Source organism: Bos indicus, chromosome 14 (genome assembly GCF_029378745.1).
Source record: "Bos indicus isolate NIAB-ARS_2022 breed Sahiwal x Tharparkar chromosome 14, NIAB-ARS_B.indTharparkar_mat_pri_1.0, whole genome shotgun sequence".
In the NCBI taxonomy this organism is placed as follows: Eukaryota; Metazoa; Chordata; class Mammalia; order Artiodactyla; family Bovidae; genus Bos; species Bos indicus.
In genome coordinates, this window is record NC_091773.1 from 25,337,557 (window position 1) to 25,356,802 (window position 19,246).

The 19,246-nt window shown below is 38.9% G+C and overlaps 1 protein-coding gene across 5 annotated transcripts in view; it reads right to left on the reverse strand.

Annotated features, from left to right (window-relative positions):
* The window catches only part of TOX (thymocyte selection associated high mobility group box), a 312,459-nt gene that overhangs the window by 55,155 nt on the left and 238,058 nt on the right, over nt 1-19,246 (reverse strand). For all 5 annotated transcript variants that reach the window (XM_070802563.1, XM_019973948.2, XM_019973949.2 and 2 more), the window contains one exon: nt 3,499-3,780. In XM_070802563.1, the coding sequence (XP_070658664.1) occupies nt 3,499-3,780 (282 nt within the window). The remainder of the gene's footprint in view (nt 1-3,498; nt 3,781-19,246) is intronic.

Genomic DNA, 19,246 nt, shown 5'->3' on the forward strand with positions numbered 1-19,246 from the left:
GAAATTATTTAAGTGATCCTTTTGACTAAACAGTACTTCACATTTAACAGGAGCTGTTGCAGTACAACATTCCTCATAAACCCTTCTCATACATAAAGGAAAATTCCGGTTTAATTGGCAGTGATGAAGAATGCTTGAACACTTTCATCGGAGGAATTTTTAAAATCATTTAATAAAAATAAGTTGAAAAATGGGCAGGGGAATTCTGAACTGGAGAGAAGGTGAAGGATAGTGTGTATAGCTGGAATGGGAAGATAGCTTTTGAGATGGAAAATGCACTTAAACTAGACATGAACTTGAGAGCATTTGTGTAGACAAAAAGTCACCTTAATGAAGGCATTCTTGAGAAATCCACCTTTACATCATAGCTTATTCAAGAATATACCACTATAGAATATTCCACTACACAACATTTACATGGTCATTAGTAACGAGCTATAAATTACTCTGAGATATGGAAGTTAAATGATTGGTTAGGATACTCACTGGCAAAGTTTCACACCTGCCTGGAAACTCATAACATACAAATTCATACCTCAGCAAAAGCATAGGATATGGACCTGATGTGTCAATAGAAAATGGCGAAATCTACCAGTATTAATTCTATGAACTTCTGATTTCTACTCAGTGTGCTACACATATAAATTGAAGAGTGTAGGAAATGCTTTTGTAAGTAAGAATAATCCTGCATTAAATCTACTGTCAGAAGGTGCTAATTTTGCATTAATTTCCTGAAATGTAAACAATGAATACTGATAAAGATCTAATCCAGATGCACAAACTGATCCTTCCTATGAGTAGAACATGAATTTTTTCCCCTTGCAATGTAGTACATATCACCTATGTTAAGAAATTTAACTTGAATCATCATCCATGCATAATCCGACACCTAAACCACTGACCACAAAGAGATTCTTGGCGTTCACATTTAGATCCTGGTGCTCACTGGCTGGAGATACCATTAGAAGAACACACATTTTCTTAAAAATTTATTTTGCCCTTGAAGTGATCAGCCAAAGATCAGGCTTTCACTAGCCTGATACATTATTCAAGTCCTATCAGTTAGTCTCCTTCTCTTTTTCTTTCCCTCATGAGAGGATGGCTCACTGACAGGGAGAGACCATGGGAGAGAGGGGATCAGCATGGGCGCTCATATCTAGCTGGGTAGCTGCTGTAAAACCTATCAGGCATTTGTTTTCATCAGGGACGGCAGACAGCAGTCATGGAAATGAATGTCACGAAAGAAGAAGTTTATACTCACACAAACCCAGAAACAGGAGGCCCAGCATGCCATACAGGGTCAAGAGGCAGAGATGGGAGAGGGCAGGGAAAGGCCAGAGTCCTTATTGCGGTTTTTGTGGGAAGGAAGGAAGGGGCCGAGTCAGCTCAGGACCGGAAGGTCTGAACAGTTTTCCATGGGCTCTGCTCTAAAGGTGTTCCCTAGTTGTCCATAGCTGGTCCTCCGGGGAGATGTGGCAGGGGTATTGGTATGGTGTGTAACAGTTTGATGAAGGAGATGACTTGGGTGTGGCTCTGGATGTGTTGGTATGTCTATCAAAGATGTGCTCACAGGGGAGTCATTCACCATCTCTAGGAATTAGCTACCCTGGTGGTGCTTCGAGGATTAACGCCCTAAATGTTAGAGCTTCAGGAATACTGAAAATAATAAAATGTCAACATAGCAGCCTTGTCTTTTGACATCAGGCTGAATAAATCTATGTGTCACTATTTGGATTGTTAAAAGATTAGTGTAGCAGCTGCTGCGTCAATTCAGTCGTGTCCGACTCTGTGCGACCCCATAGACAGCAGCCCACCAGGCTCCCCTGTCCCTGGGATTCTCCAGGCAAGAACACTGGAGTGGGTTGCCATTTCCTTCTCTAATGCATGAAAGTGAAAAGTGAAAGTGAAGTCGTTCAGTAGTGTCTGACTTTTAGCGACACCATGGACTGCAGCCTATCAGGCTCCCCAGTCCATGGGATTTTCCAGGCAAGAGTACTGGAGTGGGGTGCCATTGCCTTCTCCAGTGTAGCTAGCAATTGTTAGGTTAACTGTATAGATCAGAATCCCATGGTATTGCCTTTTGTTTCCCCAAAACAAAATTCTCACAAAGTGAAAAGAAACAAAAGACTGACACAAGTGACAATTCATTAGTGCATTAAAAATTAGGAGGAATATGAAGTATGCATGTAGCCGCCAGTATTTTCCACAGTAACCAGGGACAAGAGTCCTCGAGGGGTCATATTTGAAAGATGCTTTAGTGACGTGGTGCTTTAGTCGATTAAGTCACGTCTGACTCTTTTGAGACCCCACGGACTGTAGCCCACCAGTCTCCTCTGTCCATGGGATTTTCCAGGCAAAGACACTGGAGTTGGTTGCCATTTCCTTTTTCAGGGGATTGTCCCCAGGGATTGAACCCTCTTCTCCTGAATTGCAGGTGGATTCTTTACTACTGTGCTACCAGGGAAGCCCGCCTGACTGATAACCAAGGCAATAAAAAGATGATTTTGATGTTCTTGACTGAGAGTATACTTGGTTATGAAACAATCATTTGACAAGGGTGCCTTGAGTACTTTAAAGAGCTAAATACTTTTGTAGTTAATTTTCCAAAAATAAGGACAACGAAGACCCATCTTTATACAGATAACTTAAGGTGATGCAGACAGACAACCATAATGGCCTGGTGTTAACAAAAGGTAAGTAAAGAAGCACCCAGGCTCCTTTCTCTGGAAGGGCATCATCTAGTACTTCTGACCCTTCTTTTCTTCATCCTAAATATGACATGTTTGGATCAGATGATCTCAGAGATTTCTCTAACCATCACACACACAGAGACCCATCATTATAACCCTGGGATATTGCCTTTTTAAAATAAAGCAGTTAAATTGAAAGATATTTTTGAATGAGCAGTGAATTAAGCCTGACTTTGGATATTGAGTCCTAGATGTTTGTTTATTCTCCCTTACTCACTAGCAGACCCTGTACTGTGTGGGTGCAACCTACTCCTATGTTTAGTACATTTTCATTTAAAGGATTTGTTGCTGCTGCTGCTGCTAAGTGGCTTCAGTGGTGTCTGACTCTGTGCGACCCCATAGATGGCACCCCGCCAGGCTCCCCCGTCCCTGGGATTCTCCAGGCGAGAACAGTGGAGTGGGTTGCCATTTCCTTCTCCAATGCATGAAAGTGAAAAGTGAAAAGTGAAAAGTGAAAGTGAAGTCACTCAGTCGTGTCCAACTCTTAGCGACCCCATGGACTGCAGCCTACCAGGCTCCTCCGTCCATGGGGTTTTCCAGGCAAGATTACTGGAGTGGTTGCCACTGCCTTCTCCAAAAGGATCTGTTAGGAACTTAAAAATGTAACTGGACAAGCAGGTGATTTAACTCATTCAGTCCCCCACAATGCTTCCCACTTGGATGATATTACCTCCATCCACCTGAAGTCAGGGGAAGTGCTAATGAACAGTTTTTTTTTTAGGCAGCAAGCATTTCTTATAAGTCCTACCTTAGAGGCATCATCACCCTCGTCTTCGTGCACTGAGCTGGATGGTGAAGGTGTCGCAGATTTGCTTCCAGGAGGAGATGGTGAGTTGTGGGGGACACTGCCCCCTCCCACGTTAAGTCCGAGCTGAGCGCTGAGCTGTGACTGGTTGATGGTGGTGAGCTGGCCATGCGGCATCATTCCCGGCTGCTGCCTGAGGTCTGCAGGCTGAGCCCTTGGTCTCATGGCTGCCATCTGAGGATGGGAGCTATAGTGCGTTCCTTCTGGGTTCCGTATATCTTGCATCTACAAAAAATGGATAGGAATAATTTTTCACAAAACTTGTTTCTGGAAAAAAAAATCCCTAGGCCTTAAAACTCCATTTTTTAAGTTTAAACTCCTGGTCAACTATACACATTTCCACCCTTCTCCTAGAGAAGGATAATCGTAACTGTATGTATCACCCTAAAGATACTAAAATACAGAATGTTGGAAATCCATTGACATTACATTTTATTACTCAAGACCTGGTTAATTATATTTACAGTCCTTCTTTACACTGCAGTGAAATGCAAACATATATCATTAACAGATACTGATAGTGTAAGTTTCAAAATACTGGTGTTTATTAGTGTATCAATATTATATAATTATTAGTGATTACAGCATTCACTGGTGCCTCAGAATGTAAAGAATCTGCCTGTGATGCAGGAGACACAGGTTCAATCCCTGGGTCAGGAAGATCTCCTGGAGAAGGGAATGGCTACCCACTCTAGTACTCTTGTCTGGGAAATCCCACAGACAGTGGAGCCTGGCGGGCTATAGTCAATGGGGTCTCAAAGAGTCAGAGATGACTGAGCAATTAACATTACACTACTATTACAGCATTCACAGTAATTCATGAAAATCCATTTCTTTGATTCTCATCAATTAAAAAAGGTTTTGAAAGTTAAGCATACTATGGTTCTCAGCTTAATTCTATATAGGCTAGTATTGGCCACATGATCTATGAACTTCTGACTTAGAACACTTACAGGCTGGTATTAACCAATTGATTAATTGACTATTGAAATGATTTGACTACCTAGTCAGATTTGAAAGTAAAGCTCTAAAGTTGCAAGGTCACGATATTAATCCATTATGCTATCTGGGTCACTGCTTTTTAGCCTTAATGAGACTCACTCTTATAATTCAAGCAGTGAATTTTGTCTCTGCAAGGATTAGAATTAAAAGCATTGGAGGATGAAGCTCTTAACGCATCTAGAGGTCAAATGTGTTGTATAAGAGCAGTGTGGTGAATTTCACTTAATATTTCTGTGGCATTTTCAAACTTAAAATAATGGGAATATTTTGTGAGGCTTACAGAAGCAGCTCAGTTTTGTTCTTGCTTAAGGGTACTGGGGAGTTCATGCAGGTAGATTTATAAAGTAACAGAGAGAAAAAAGAAATGGAAAAAAGAAGGGCAGTTCTTTTTTAACATGAAGAGATATACGTTAAATTTACATTTGGGAATGGAAAAAGTAAAATAAAAGTTACCTTTCTCTATTTCATTAAGAAAAAAACCCCATACAATGTCAGAATGCCTAGTAATTACCCATCTGCAAATGTTACCATGACATGGAAATAATGAAAAGGGCAATAGGTAACTTAGTCATAGGATTTTTTTCTTTTGGTAATAAAATCATCTTCTACCAATGTTCTCTAGGCATCTTACCAACCCAGTTAGACCTGTCTGAAACAGGAGTTGTGACCGAAGAGGTGTCTGCCCCTGTTCTCTGTATTAGGTTCACTGTCTCCACCGTAAGTCATCATATTAGTCAATACTCCCCTTCTGACCTTTCCAACTCTTGCTACTGCTTCATCTTCAGACTCACTTCTAGGTATCCTAGTCTTTGGCTCTCCTAGGAGATGGGTTAGGCTGACCCTATGCTTTTATAGGCATTGCTTTCCTGGTTCAAATCAACTTTTTCCCCCATAATTTAAACCATGTCCCTCTAACCTTCCAAAAGCAGCTCACAGTTCTCCTTTCTATGAAACCCCTCATTAAGCAGTTATTACTATTCAATGATATATGTTAGCTCTGCAGAGGCCCTAGTGACATGTTCTCAGTGAAAAGAAGAGACTGAGGGGTTTTGAATATCTGTTGAATAACTATATAAATAAATGAGTAAAACCTGGAGATCTTAAAAAACGATTTACCCAAATCACAGAGTTGGAGTGAAAACCTACATCTCTCAATTCCAGTCTTTGATACTTTCTACTGTATTAAGCAGCTGATCCAATATTTTATGTATCCTAAAGGGATACTTATAGTTAATTAAAGATAATCAAACACACCTGTCCAAACTGTCGACCCAAATCCATGGTTTTTATTGAGTCCATTCATGTTGCCTCCACTCATGTTTACTAAAATAGTGTTTGTTCCTGTGTAACTGTTCATATAACTTCTATAATCTGATCAATACTAGCATTCACGGTTATCCTGAAGTTGTGCCACTGAGTCTCTTTTCAGGCCCGTACTCTAAGGTCCTGAGGTCATAATGTGCTTTTTTTTAGACTTTTAGCATGCGGAACTGGTGTTTCATTGTGGCCACCGACTAATGGGAGCCCATAAAGGGTACTGTTCTATACATAGGGCAGCTCCCTCTCTCAACCCTACACCAAACAAAGCTGTTACATGCATATTCAAACATATCTGTTTTGTAGAGTCCTGTAAATTAAAAATGCTTACTAACAGATTCATACTTTAAATTATTTTCCCAAAAGTATGTAACTAATTGATATTCACAGAAATCCCAAGTTACAAGCTTGAACAGTGTGCAACTTATCTGGAGCTCACTTCTCACTCTTTCAGCAACATTGTGGTTTTCACATGACATGGCGGAAAGTGATCTCTAAATTACCTACACACAGAGTTTCCAGATTTATGCCTACAAATTCCACCTCATAGCACCTATCTCTTTCACTATTTTGTAATATTTTCTTAAAATTATTATTCTCCCATGCTAATTAGTGTGGTGAGTAGATCTCTGAGTACTAAAGCTGTATTTTCACCTTTGTAATTTTAGTAGAAGGAAGTGGGCATGGTGAAAGGGAGTAAGGAATCAGTTTGGGTAGGGACCATGAAGCACTCAACAGGATACCACTTTTTCAATAGACTTATCATTAGTTCAAAATATCATGTAACCAATGGTGTTAGGCCAGGCAGACAGCAGCTTTAACACTGAATCAAAGACCACTTCTCCTGTGTGGAGGGTGACAAGCACAAATTAGAGAGCACATTCATCTCTTTAGCCCTCAGATGCACTTAGAAATAGATCTTAACACCCCTGGTGACATTTCTGAATTAGGAGGAGTTTTTTCATTCCAGCCTGCTTTCATAGGAGTCAGTTCAGTGTTCATCACTGCCTAATATATAACATGGGGCAAATTAAACTGGAGGGAGCTTGATTACTGAAAACTAAAAATAATTAGTCAGCTCATGAATGTAAGCAAATGTTTTGATTACTGGTTTCCTTCTAGAAAGATAGTGACTGACTACAGATCTTAATGTGAAATATGAAACATCAACTTGAAAAATATTATTTCCTGTTACTCTCCAGTATTTTCCACGTATTGTGAATAATTCACTTAAGTCATGCTTAGTCTCAACTGCTATTCTGACTCCTCTTGGCTCTGCCATTGACTTCTATTCTTTTTACAACTTTCCACCCCTAAAAGATTCCCTAACATTCTGAGTCACATTTCTTCCATCCAGCTAAGATGCATCACGATTTTGTTAGTGGGGAATTTCTAAATCAAAATGTATAATTCTGGCCCCAATTCTGGGTCTAACTCTGCTAGACATCACTACTTGGACATCACCCCTGCTGGAAAACTGAACAAAGTTTTCTTTTTCAAAACTATTTTGTACTCTGTGTCTAGTTTCTCTTGATGACACCTTCATCCTCTTCATCACCTCTACTCCAAATGTTCTAGTAATTTTTGGTTAATTCCTTCTCTATCAAACTCTGGTGGGTTCCACTCAGTCGGCTCCAAAATACCCCTCCCATCTGACCTTCTCTCACCCCACACCATTCACGTATTTCAGGCTTTCACTACCTCTTCACTTGCAACAGCTACTTAACATTTAATAAAAAGAACATCTTCACATCCACCCAAAGAGTGCTGTAAAATTAATCTCCATGAGTCAGACTCAAACACTTCTCAGTGATATCTGCCTCCAAAATGGAATCCAAACTCTTTGGCATGCTATTCAAGACTCCAAATAAACTTTATTCCTTATGTGTCCATCAAACACCTAATTATTCAACTAAACCCAACTAACTGCTTTTCTTTGCCTCTCTCTCTCTCCCTTGAACATGTGCCTTGTCTATGCTGCTCTTTCAGCATTCACTTTCTGAGGAGTTGCTGTTTGAAAATTTGAAAAACAGTTAAAAAATACTTTGCTCAGTGATTTGCAGTTTGCACAGAACTTTTTCACCTGTTGGGCCTTATAATTCCCCTTTGAGGCAGAAACGTCTGTTTACACAAGTTTACTGAGGATGGTAGAGCTTAAATGGTCTCAGCTCTCTCTACCAACAAAGATTAGAGTAAAAATACGCTTATTTTACATGTTTGTGTTCTTGTCACAATTCCATGATGCCATTATCATATTCACATATCCAAACACTGAATAAATTTTAAAGTTCAAAAGTCAGCTCATCTACAAAGCTTCAAGAACCTCCTTATTCTGAACTGCTAAAGCATTCTGCTTATACTTTCTTTGTGGGCAATACTTTTAAATTTCTTAAGTGTGTATGTATTTCTACAAGGTAATCTTGATTTGTACATGACTAAAGCAGTACACTCTGTAGGAGATCAGCCCTGGGATTTCTTTGGAAGGAATGATGCTAAAGCTGAAACTCCAGTACTTTGGCTACCTCATATGAAGAGTTGACTCATTGGAAAAGACTCTGATGCTGGGAGGGATTGGGGGCAGGAGGAGAAGGGGACGACAGAGGATGAGATAGCTGGATGGCATCACTGACTTGATGGACGTGAGTCTGAGTGAATTCTGGGAGTTGGTGATGGACAGGGAGGCCTGGCATGCTGCAATTCATGGGGTTGCAAAGAGTCGGACACGACTGAGTGACTGAACTGAACTGAACTGAACTGAAAAGCATTTTTCAATCCTTCCTGAGATCTCTTTTAGTTAAATTAGGCATTTCAAGTATTCTAAAAACACTTGCCTAGTCAGTGTATAAATGAAGAAATGAACATTACAAGTACAAACTGACTTTAGCCAGTATGATGATCTTTATTTTTTTCCTGTGAACTTCATCTAGCTTTAGTCCCAAGATGAAAAGAAAATATGAATAATGTCTGTTTCCATTTGTGGCAGAAATCTCAAGCTGTACCCTCTGATCCTCATTTACTTTGGTCCAGAAGGACAAGCCTCTGGTATTTAGCTTGTCGAGCCAAAAAGCTGGCTCACAGAGGACACTGCCTCCTTTATTTGCAGCTTTATGGTCATGTGACCATGTTTTGGCTACTGAAATATAAATGAAAGTGTTGGGTGGTCCTTCCAAGAAATCTCCTTGAAGGAAGGGTTCACTTTCCTTTGTTCTTTTTCTGCTGGAAATAATGTGGGTGTGGTGATTAGAGCTCAGGAAAATGTCTTGGACCAAGAGGCAGCACCCTAATGTTTTTGGACTCACGGAAAGAAGCCTGAGTGTCTGACTATCATGAAGACACCAGACCATGGACGGTCTACCTACCATGGGAGTATGTAATGTGGAAGGGAAGTAAAGGTCAATCTTTTTCAGTCCTCTTGAATTTTCTGTTGTACATAGCAGAACTAATCTTGCCTGATACACCCTAATAGATTATAAATTCAAAAAAGCAGGGATAGAAATCTACTTCATTTACCAGCGTAGCCCTCATATCTAGCACAGACCTTGACACATAGTAGATACTCAGCACATATATCTTGAATTTCATCAAATAGATGCTCGGGTATATTTAGGACTGATGACTTGGGCTTTACACAAATAATATGAAAAATCCTTGATCTTTTGGGAACTTCATTTGCTAAATTCTTAGGACTCAAATGTCTCAAGGTGCTTTCTAACTTGTGTGTGCATTTCTCATTTTGTTTATTTCAAGCCCAGTGAACTTTGTTTTTTTCTTGACTGAAAGTCCGGCATGTCATTGGCATTTCAGTCTTGAATGGCTCTTAATAGTTATCTCCCCATTGGGGAAACCTGATCCATTGAACTTAGAGGATAGATTTCACTTTTTTGAAAACTGGAACTGTTTCCTTAAATTCCACAGGTTTTTGTTGAGGATTAATATTGTTCTTTAATTATAGAAACTAAAAAATGTCAATTAAAGTAATGGAGGAGGATTATGATGATGAAGAGATTTTCAATGAATTCCTTCAAAACCTTTTTCCAATTAATGGAAAGCAAAGGCTCAGTTAAAATCAATTAGGAAACCAAAGCAGATAACATGTGTTCTCCCCTCCTGACCTGCCTATTACATCCATGGCTTGATGCTAATATAACATTCTTTTCTCCCCTGGCCCACACCTACAGTGTAAGAGTGCCAGGCTGAGGAAGAGCTGGAGAAGGACTCTGTGGGCCCACTCTGATACAGATTTAAACACGTTTGCATGTTATTTTTCTTGGGTTCTCTTTGAAAAGGAAAAGGAAATAATACCCAGGTTGTTCAGCTCAGATTATTGTTTTAAAAAATGAGTAACATTTTGTGTATAACTAATAAAAAAAATCCTTAAAACATTAGTTGTATTAGTAACTAAAGGGTGTTAAAATTGCACACTTGAATGGCATCAGAACAAATGAAGGCCCGAGTTTCAGTATTTAAAATTGTGTTTCCCAATCCTTCAGAGTCTGTTTTCTTCTTTCAAATATCAGCATCCTTCAGAGTCCAACGTGCGAGCCTTGAAAGCTATCATTATCACTGCCTCCAGCAGACAATCCGTATCAAAACAGTTGTACACATAAAGCTCGAACGACGTCTTGGCTCTCTCTGCTCTGATCCAGCTGTTTGAGTGAACAGCAGTTGGTGAACAGAGCCTGGAACATGGGGAGCCCTGAGGCCTTATTTGCTAATGCGGCTCCACCAGCTGCTGCTTTCTATGGGCTTTGCAGGCGAGGCTTGGAAGTTTGCCAGTTGCAGCAGGAACAAGAGAACGTGAGGAATCTCTGAAGCCCTTCCGTTTACCCCTGTCTGTCAGCATTTGACACCCTTTGCTGTGGAGTGTTTTTCCCAGCACCATGAGGAGACCCCTCTGGCTTAGGCTGTGACAAGTGCTTACTCTCGGTCCCTTTAATACACACTATCAAACATACACCGTTCTCAGCATCCAAAGAAAAGCTTCTGAGCCTTACTCTTGGTACTCCATCCAGCCCTGCATGATTAATCAGGCCAGGAAGGCTAAGCGTTTCCATTTTTCTTAGGAATAATGCACTCTAAGAGGCTATGAGAAGAATGTAAATGTTGATATTATTTAAGTCTCCAATTTGATTACATATTTTTGCCAGGGATTCAATTAATATGTAAATGTATACACCCGAACAAATGCATGGGTAAATTTAATAATCAAATTTATTATTTTCCTAAATGCATTTCCAAGAGAGAGCTAAATTATTTGTTGTCCAAACAAATTAAATCATTTCTATGTGATCTCCTTGTGTGATCTACTTATTAGTTAAAAACATGTATTTTAAATAAGCTTTAACACTTTTGACTATTAGATTTCTGACTCTGAAGACCAATATTTAACATCAGAAGAGGGGAAATCTAGGAAATACATATGTATAGCACATGTTAAATTTTTTAAAATGAGGAAAAATGCAGTTTGAAAAAAAGATTGAGGATTTTTATGAAAATGTATTTTTATCCTCAATATTTGACCAGAATAACTTGATTTCAACTTTGATGTTCCAAAAAAACCCTGTTTTGGAGTCTACTTTTCTTCCCATAGACAATATGGATGCATAGATTCATGTTTCTTTACAATGCACTAGAATGGAACATCTGTAGTCTAGTTTGGATGGTGCATGCTAAGTCACTTAAGTCGTGTCTGACTATTTGTGACCCTATGGACTGTAGCTCGCCAGACTCCTCTCTCCTTGGGATTCTTTAGGCAAGAATACTGGAGTAGGTTTTCATGCCCTCCTCCAGGGGATATTCCCAATCCAGAGATTGAACAAGCATCTCTGTGTGTCCTTCATTGGCAAGTGGGTTCTTTATCACTAGCGCCACCTAGGGAGCCCCTCAACCTGAACTTCAGGTGGATCTCTTACCGTCTGAGCCACTAGGGGATGTTTCCATTAGTTAGGATAGTCATCAGAAAACTAATTATTACAAGAAAGCAAAAACTCTGAAGCATAATTCATTAGACATTTGCCAAAAGGATAGACATAGTACTCTCCAGGACTACAATCCTTGGGGAAGATGAGAACCACCCTGGAAACCAAGTGCTCATGTCCATAGGCGCTCCCACTGCACCAGACCATCTACTTCCTTCAGACGGGGTCTCTCTCTCATGGCAGCCTCTCCCATGAATCGGGACCCTTGTTACACAAGGGGCTTGATATGATAGAGGAAAACATCATCAAAAGTTTTTAAACATCATGGTTAAAATTTACACTGGCTAAAGAGCACTTAAATAAAAATTTTAACTTAATCTTTTGTGTGTTCTTCCAGGGATGAACCAAAGATCAAATGTCAAAGACAGAAAGCCACAGAAGGAGGTAGGACCCTCAACCTCTAAATGTCCTCAGTGTCCTTGCCAGGTACTGACCCTCCTCGACAGGACTCGACTTCTACATCCCCTAGGTGCAGAAAGAAACACCTGAGTTGCACTAGTGTATGCATCTGGATTCGTTATTATAAACTGGAAAAGCAATTCTATACCATTTTCTTTGATTTCTTTCTCTTCCTTTTCAAAAATGGGAGGGAGTGTGTTACGGTGGAAGGAACCCTGCTCATGACATCAGACTAGCTATGTTCTAATGAGTTATCCTACTTTTACTTTACTTGGCCCTCATTGTCCACCTCTGCAAAATAGGTGGATAACAATTTTTCAACAACAATTATTGATTGAGTGCTTCCTTTGTGCCAGGCACTGCTCTAGGTACCAGGTAAACAACAGTGAGAAGCACACAGAAATCCCTCCCTACAAGCTCTTACTAATGCAGGAAATGTGATAAAAAGTGTGAGGTGTAGTTTGTTCGATAGAGGTTAAGTTTTAAAGAGACCAATATGAGAGAAATGTGCTGACCTTAAATGTTTGTTTCAAAGTGCAATTTTGAGGATTAACTAAAATAAAAACCATGAAGACATTTTGCCAAATGTAAACTTATTCTGTGGTTGATGCTGCCATGCATTCCTTTTTGTGGAAGAGGCTGCTATTTATCTTTTGCTATCAACCTTGGGTTGCTTTCCCTGACTAGTTCTAGTTCATGGTGAACCACTAACATGGTTGTGACCAAGCATTCCGGCAGCCCAAAGCTGGCATCTGTAGAGACTTTCTCTGAGAAAAGCTGGGCAGCTCATGTCACACAGCACAGGGGTTTGCTGTGAGAAAGTAAATAGTCCCTGATCAGTGCTAATAGGCTAACTGGGAGATACAAAGTTCAAAAAAATTTTAATGCATAAAAATATGTTGCAGTTCATAGTGTACCATTCTTTCCCATCAACTCTGTGCATATAATCTCTCCTTTGGATCACAATGATGTCTGGGAGCTTGTGGGATAGACTGATACTTTCTAACTGCACAGTTAGAAAGATGTTTTTTTTTTACTCAGATTGAGGCACTGCATTTTTTATTGTTTCATGTCAACACTCTTTGTTGCTTGCTGTTATGGTTACACCATCAACATTTCAGTATTACCAAGCTTGACACTGTGCTTCAGGGAGCCTTGAATAGGTTCCTCTACCCAGCACAAGTAAAGCAGACCCACAGATGTGCAATGGATGAGCTTGGCTCTTAGGTGAGAAGGACAGCTCTCATAATTCTAATTAAAGGCAGGACACGAAAGCTCACAGACTGAAATTTCTGCCTTATCTAAAAGGGTTTGGGGGACTCTGGTTCTCCAAACAGTTGAGTTAGCAGTTCCTACACACTTGTCCACCTCTGGTGCTAGGAGTCTGTGAGTCTGCTTAGGGTCTACCTGTGATTAGTCAGTGAAGTCCTTTATTTGTACAGATCCTGTCTTTCATATCTGTACTACAAAGTGTAGGCAGTGCTTTGTTCACAGGGCTATAATCTTATATTAACGTGTATTCAAACATGCTAATGTCTGTTCACATTTCCTCTGCTTTGATGTTCTCAGAGAAGGGACTGAATAATGTGCCTTATTTTCAGAACTCTTTCAAAGGATTGTGTGCATTGAAACAAAAAGAATGGATTGGAAGAATAGGTGATAAGAAAATTGGGAAATGTTATAAGACATGCCCTGTGGGAGTTGTGGTTTTTCTATGAGAACTTGCTCCGTGTATTTATAGCATCACAAGTCCGCTGAAATGGTTTTTTAATACTATACTCAGACCTGAAAATTTAACTGAATTTCATACTTTCCACTGGAATATTAATGGGGCACTAGTAAAAGTGGAGATGTCAAGTGGAATATTGACTTCCTAATATCAGTTCAGAAAAGTGATATTTGAGTTCATTTAGAGGCTGTTAAATCATTAAATACACATGACATTCCCTTAAAAGTACATCTCAAGAGGCAAAATTAAAACCTGTATTCTGCTTGGCCCAGATAGTTTTCCTATACAGAATATTTGTATGCTCCCAACTTATTGGGGACTTGAAAAAAGTGCATTTTAAAATTAGTATGTTATTATGGAAATCTTCCAATAATCCTTTTAATAATATATTATAAAACATTAAAATAGCATGAAACCAAGATAGGAGAGGCTGGAAATCCTCTCCTATTGAGCATAATATTAATGACTTGGTAAAATTGGTCTAGGAAAATTACAATGTCTTTCAGTTCCTTAAAAGTGTCTGACTTGGTAAGTGACCTTAAGCTCCTTTAAAACAATTAAAAGATTCAAATATTTGTCCGCCAAAATTTTATAGCATGTTAGATAATGGGATGAATGTAGTTATATACAGTCTCTATATTTCTGGGTATACCTAATTTAGTTAATATTAACATTACTTGCTCATTTATGCTTTTATACACTTTGAGTCACATAAGGTCAAGGTCTCTAATCATAAAACTACTGAATGCTATTCATGCTAATATAAAAACCCTTTCTTTAAAACAACTGCCAATAAATTTCATTATAAAAAGTTATTAAAAGGGTTAAAAACCTATTTAATGTCAAAGAATTTGCATGACTCAAACTTCTAATAAAGAGAGAGAATAGGCTTTCTTTCTGAATTATTTAAATCTTTACTGACTGTGCACTGAACCATGAAATTAGAAAAGTGTTATTAGAAGTATTCTCTGGTTTTTATAAAAGTTGGAGCCCAGAATGTATCAAGCTATAGTCTTTAACTAGACTAGTTAAAGCAATAGGTTTTTAATCCCAAATACATGGCTTCTACTGATAGAAAGGTCATAATTAAAACTCTATCCTGTAGCTTGGTGATAATAAAATTATTATTACAGAGGCACACATGTTCATTTAAAATATATGAGGTACATATTCCAATTTTAATTTGGACAAATATCTTCAAGTTTTTCGATCTTTCAATGTCCGCTAACATAGACTCACTTAACCAATAATTAGGTTTTAATGGTGGCTAATTTTAAAGCACTAAAGTTAAGAATTTGAATTATCTATCATTTACAGGTTTAACATCTACCAAATATATGGTGAAATTAGACTAATTATGGTCAAAAGAGTTAAAAAACATCACAGTTCTGCATGATTATAAACCTGTTTGATGATGGCATAAAATTTTTGACATATCCATTATAAAAAATAGCAAACACACCTTTCACAGTTTAAATTTATTTCTCTGGGAAACTAACTTAGTACAACCGATTTGAACAAGAAGGCTATACCTAACAAGAGGACTTCCCAAGTGGTGTAGTAGTAAAGAATTTGCCGGCTAATGTGGGAGATATAAGAGATGTAAGAGATGCAGGTTTGATCTCTTGGTTGGGAAGATCCCCTGGAGAAGTAAAGGGCAACCCACTCCAGTATTCTTGCCTGGAAAATTCCATGGACAGAGGAAAGTGGAGGGCTACAGTCCATGGGGTCACAAAGAGTTGACACAACTGAGCTCGCACACACGCACGCATACCCAAGTGGGCAACTGTCTACCCGTCAGTCTCTCCAACTGCTCAGTGCCAGCCTTTGGTAGCTGTAGTCTTAGGTTCTCTTATTAATATCTGATACTTGTTGATCCTACCTTATATACCAAGCACAGTGCTAAGAAGCTGATAAGCACAGCTCTATTTAACCCTCACAATAACAAGGTGAGACTGTCAGACCCCTGAAGCCCCAAAGAAGGGATTCTTCAGTTATGCAGTGGGTGGATCAGCTGGAGCTGCTCTCAGGCTGCCTAATGGCAAAGATACAGGACCCTGTGTCTGATTTGATGCTTACAGGTGTCCTTGTAATATTGAAAGAGCTTACTGGGGAAGATGCAGTTAGAACCGCGAATGACTGAATTTAATGTACTGATTTCTTGGGTAGGAAATTCAGTTCAAAATATTTTCCTGTGTATTTACTCTGAGCCAGGTACTAATCAGAGACCCTCAGAGAAATAAACATAGATATACTGTCCCTGAGCTTGAAGAGCTCCCAGTGCTGGGAGATATGCTGTAACACAAGTCAGAGGGGATTAATTTCTGTAACTGAAAGCATACTACTACAAAACTGCAAGGGAAGGCGTGTGACTTCCACGCAAAGAACTAATGGCTGACAGATGGTTCTGAAAAGCGCAAATAATGCTGCAACAGGCAATCTGTCTGCATTGCACTGAGACTTCAGTGAGAAAAACTAAAAATTGAGAGTGCTTTTCAATATAAGAAGACATTTGGAAAATGGAAATGAGTAGAAATTACCCCTGGAGGCTGTATTATTGACACTAGACACACCAATTGATTGTTGGAGGGTCACTGTATCCACTGTATTTTCAGGAAAGTAATGATTTGTCTAAGATAATGTGAGATAGAACTGAACAAAAATAAAATAATTATGTGGCTTTTCCACTGAAGGATTATTTTTAAATCTTAAAAATGTAATGCACAATCAAGTCAAAATATTTTTTTAAAAATAAAGCAATCTAATAGTTTGATATCTGTTTGGGAATTAGCAATTTGATTTTCAAATGCTTTATCTTCTGAATCTTAGGATGCCAGAGACATTTTGTAGTTTCAAGGCTATAAATCAGAATATATTTTGAAGTATCAAGTTGTGCTAACCGAAAGAAGTCAATAAAACACATTAACATTTGATGTTACATAAGCTGAGAGACTGTTTTGTTGTTGTTGAGTTGGTAAGTTGTGTCTGACTCCTTGTGAGCCCATGGACTACAGCACATCAGGCTCCTCTGTCTTATTAGTTTGCTTTAACTGACCCCAAATATGGACCTAACATTGGAAAAAGAACTTGGGATTTTTCACTGGGTTCTAAAAAGTATTTATGGGCACATGAACACCAATCATTTTCATCTGGATCTTTATAACATTCACTTCATTAACTAAAAATGCTGCCACATAAATTATGCTCTCACAGAACAAGTTGATCAAAACCTTTCTTTATATTGCCCCACCTGTCAATCAGCGCCATTCATTTGTGAGTGAAGTACATTACCCAGAAGGAAGAAAGAGGCGGAACACTTTGAATGGAGATAAGTGCACAGATCTTGCTGTGGGTCTAGGCTGGGCTCATGGATAAGTGATATGAAAGCTAAAGATCTCTTAAGACAAAAATGGAAAGTACAGGAAGTATAAAACAGATTCTTTGTGGGGAAAGAGCACTGAGTGGACATCATCTGCTTAAAAAAAATAAATTTCCTTTCTCTTTAATAGCAAACGTTAGCTAAATGGATGTTTGATGGGTTTATGAGAGCTGGTATCAGGAACTCTGAACAGAAAAGAAGTGCTTTCTACACATTATATTCAATTTTTGATGAAGATAACTTTTCCACCTGATTAATCATTAAGTGGTCTCTTCCACCTGCTCTCCTGGAAAAAGTGGTGGATGGCTGGGACACTGGGGAGCTGCTGACTCTGAAGCACAGTAAAAGGGGACCCAGTGTAAAAGTGGTCTGCAAAGCGTCCATCCATAGCAGGGTGATGAGCACATGTGTTGATGACAATGATTCTGACGTGGCCCCTGCCCTGACAGGGAGGCTATTTTAGAATAAGAATTCACTTACATTAGCAGCATCTCTGCAGAGAAGGCAATGGCACCCCACTCCAGTACTCTTGCCTGGAAAATCCCATGTGCGGAGGAGCCTGGTAGGCTGCAGTCCATGGGGTCGCAAAGAGTAGGACACGACTGAGCGACTTCACTTTTACTTTCACTTTTCACTTTCATGCATTGGAGAAGGAAATGGCAACCCACTCCAGTATTCTTGCCTGGAGAATCCCAGGGACGGGGGAGCCTGGTGGGCTGCCGTCTATGGGGTCGCACAGAGTTGGACATGACTGAAGTGACTTAGCAGTAGCAGCATCTCTGAATAGTCATGTCCCTAATCTGGGTAACATAATTTTGGTAAAATGTTTAAAAATTCCCAGGAAAGGGGGTGTCCCTATGAATGTAATTTTAATTTAATTTAGTGTCTTGGTTTTTTGTTTAATTCTGGTTAAAAACTGTTCTAGCTGCCCTTGCCCACTTTTCTCCCCCAGTTTAACAACTAATTCTAAATGAAATGTAATCCACATTCTTTTTATCATGACTCTTGAAGAGTTTCAAGAGCATGGATCTTCCTCTCAATAATCACTTTGCAGTTCTGTGGCTTTGGAATATGAACTAATATTTTGCTGATTTGTGGATACACCCTTCCCAGTGAATGCTTTTCTGATCCTTAAAGTGCTATGCAACAAAAAGAAAAGTAAAATACAGTATTCGTGAGCTGAAAAGTTTGCATGAGAGGACTCACATTAATGGAAATCTGCCAGGGGAACTTTCTTTTTTAAATTAGAAGTTATATTCACTTTATTATTTTATTACTCCCACCCTCTAAATTTTAGAAATAGCATTGATGTATTTTAACACTAAAAAAGAAACTACTATCACCTTAGATAAAGCCTGAAAACCCATGTTTAGGCTAAACCCATATATTAACAGAACTATTCAAACAATAGGAATCCTTATTGTAAAAGAGTTTACTTGCATCTAGTACATACTGAGACTGCTATATGAGAAGGTATATAGGTATACATGTCAGAATACTGACATTTCTTCAAGCATTGGTTCAAAAGGAAAGCCCAACAAGAACATAGCTGTGGACACCGGAAAGGATAAATTATTTTAAAATTTGCATAATTACTAAGCTGATAAACCCAAAATGTCTCAATGCCACCAGAATAAAACCAGGAGCATTCTTTGTTATGAAAATTTAATTGCAAAAAAGTAACTGATAAGGACAACTGCTGTATTAAATTTACTTTTGGAGACATAAGCAACATTTATGCTTTCTATGCTTAAGCAATGACATGGAGAATCTACATTTGAACAGTTCTCCAAAATTATAACCTGTACCCAGAATAAATGTTAACTGGCAGAATAGCCACTTAGAATAGTAGTAGAATCTTACTAATTGGTCAGTTATATATTGATA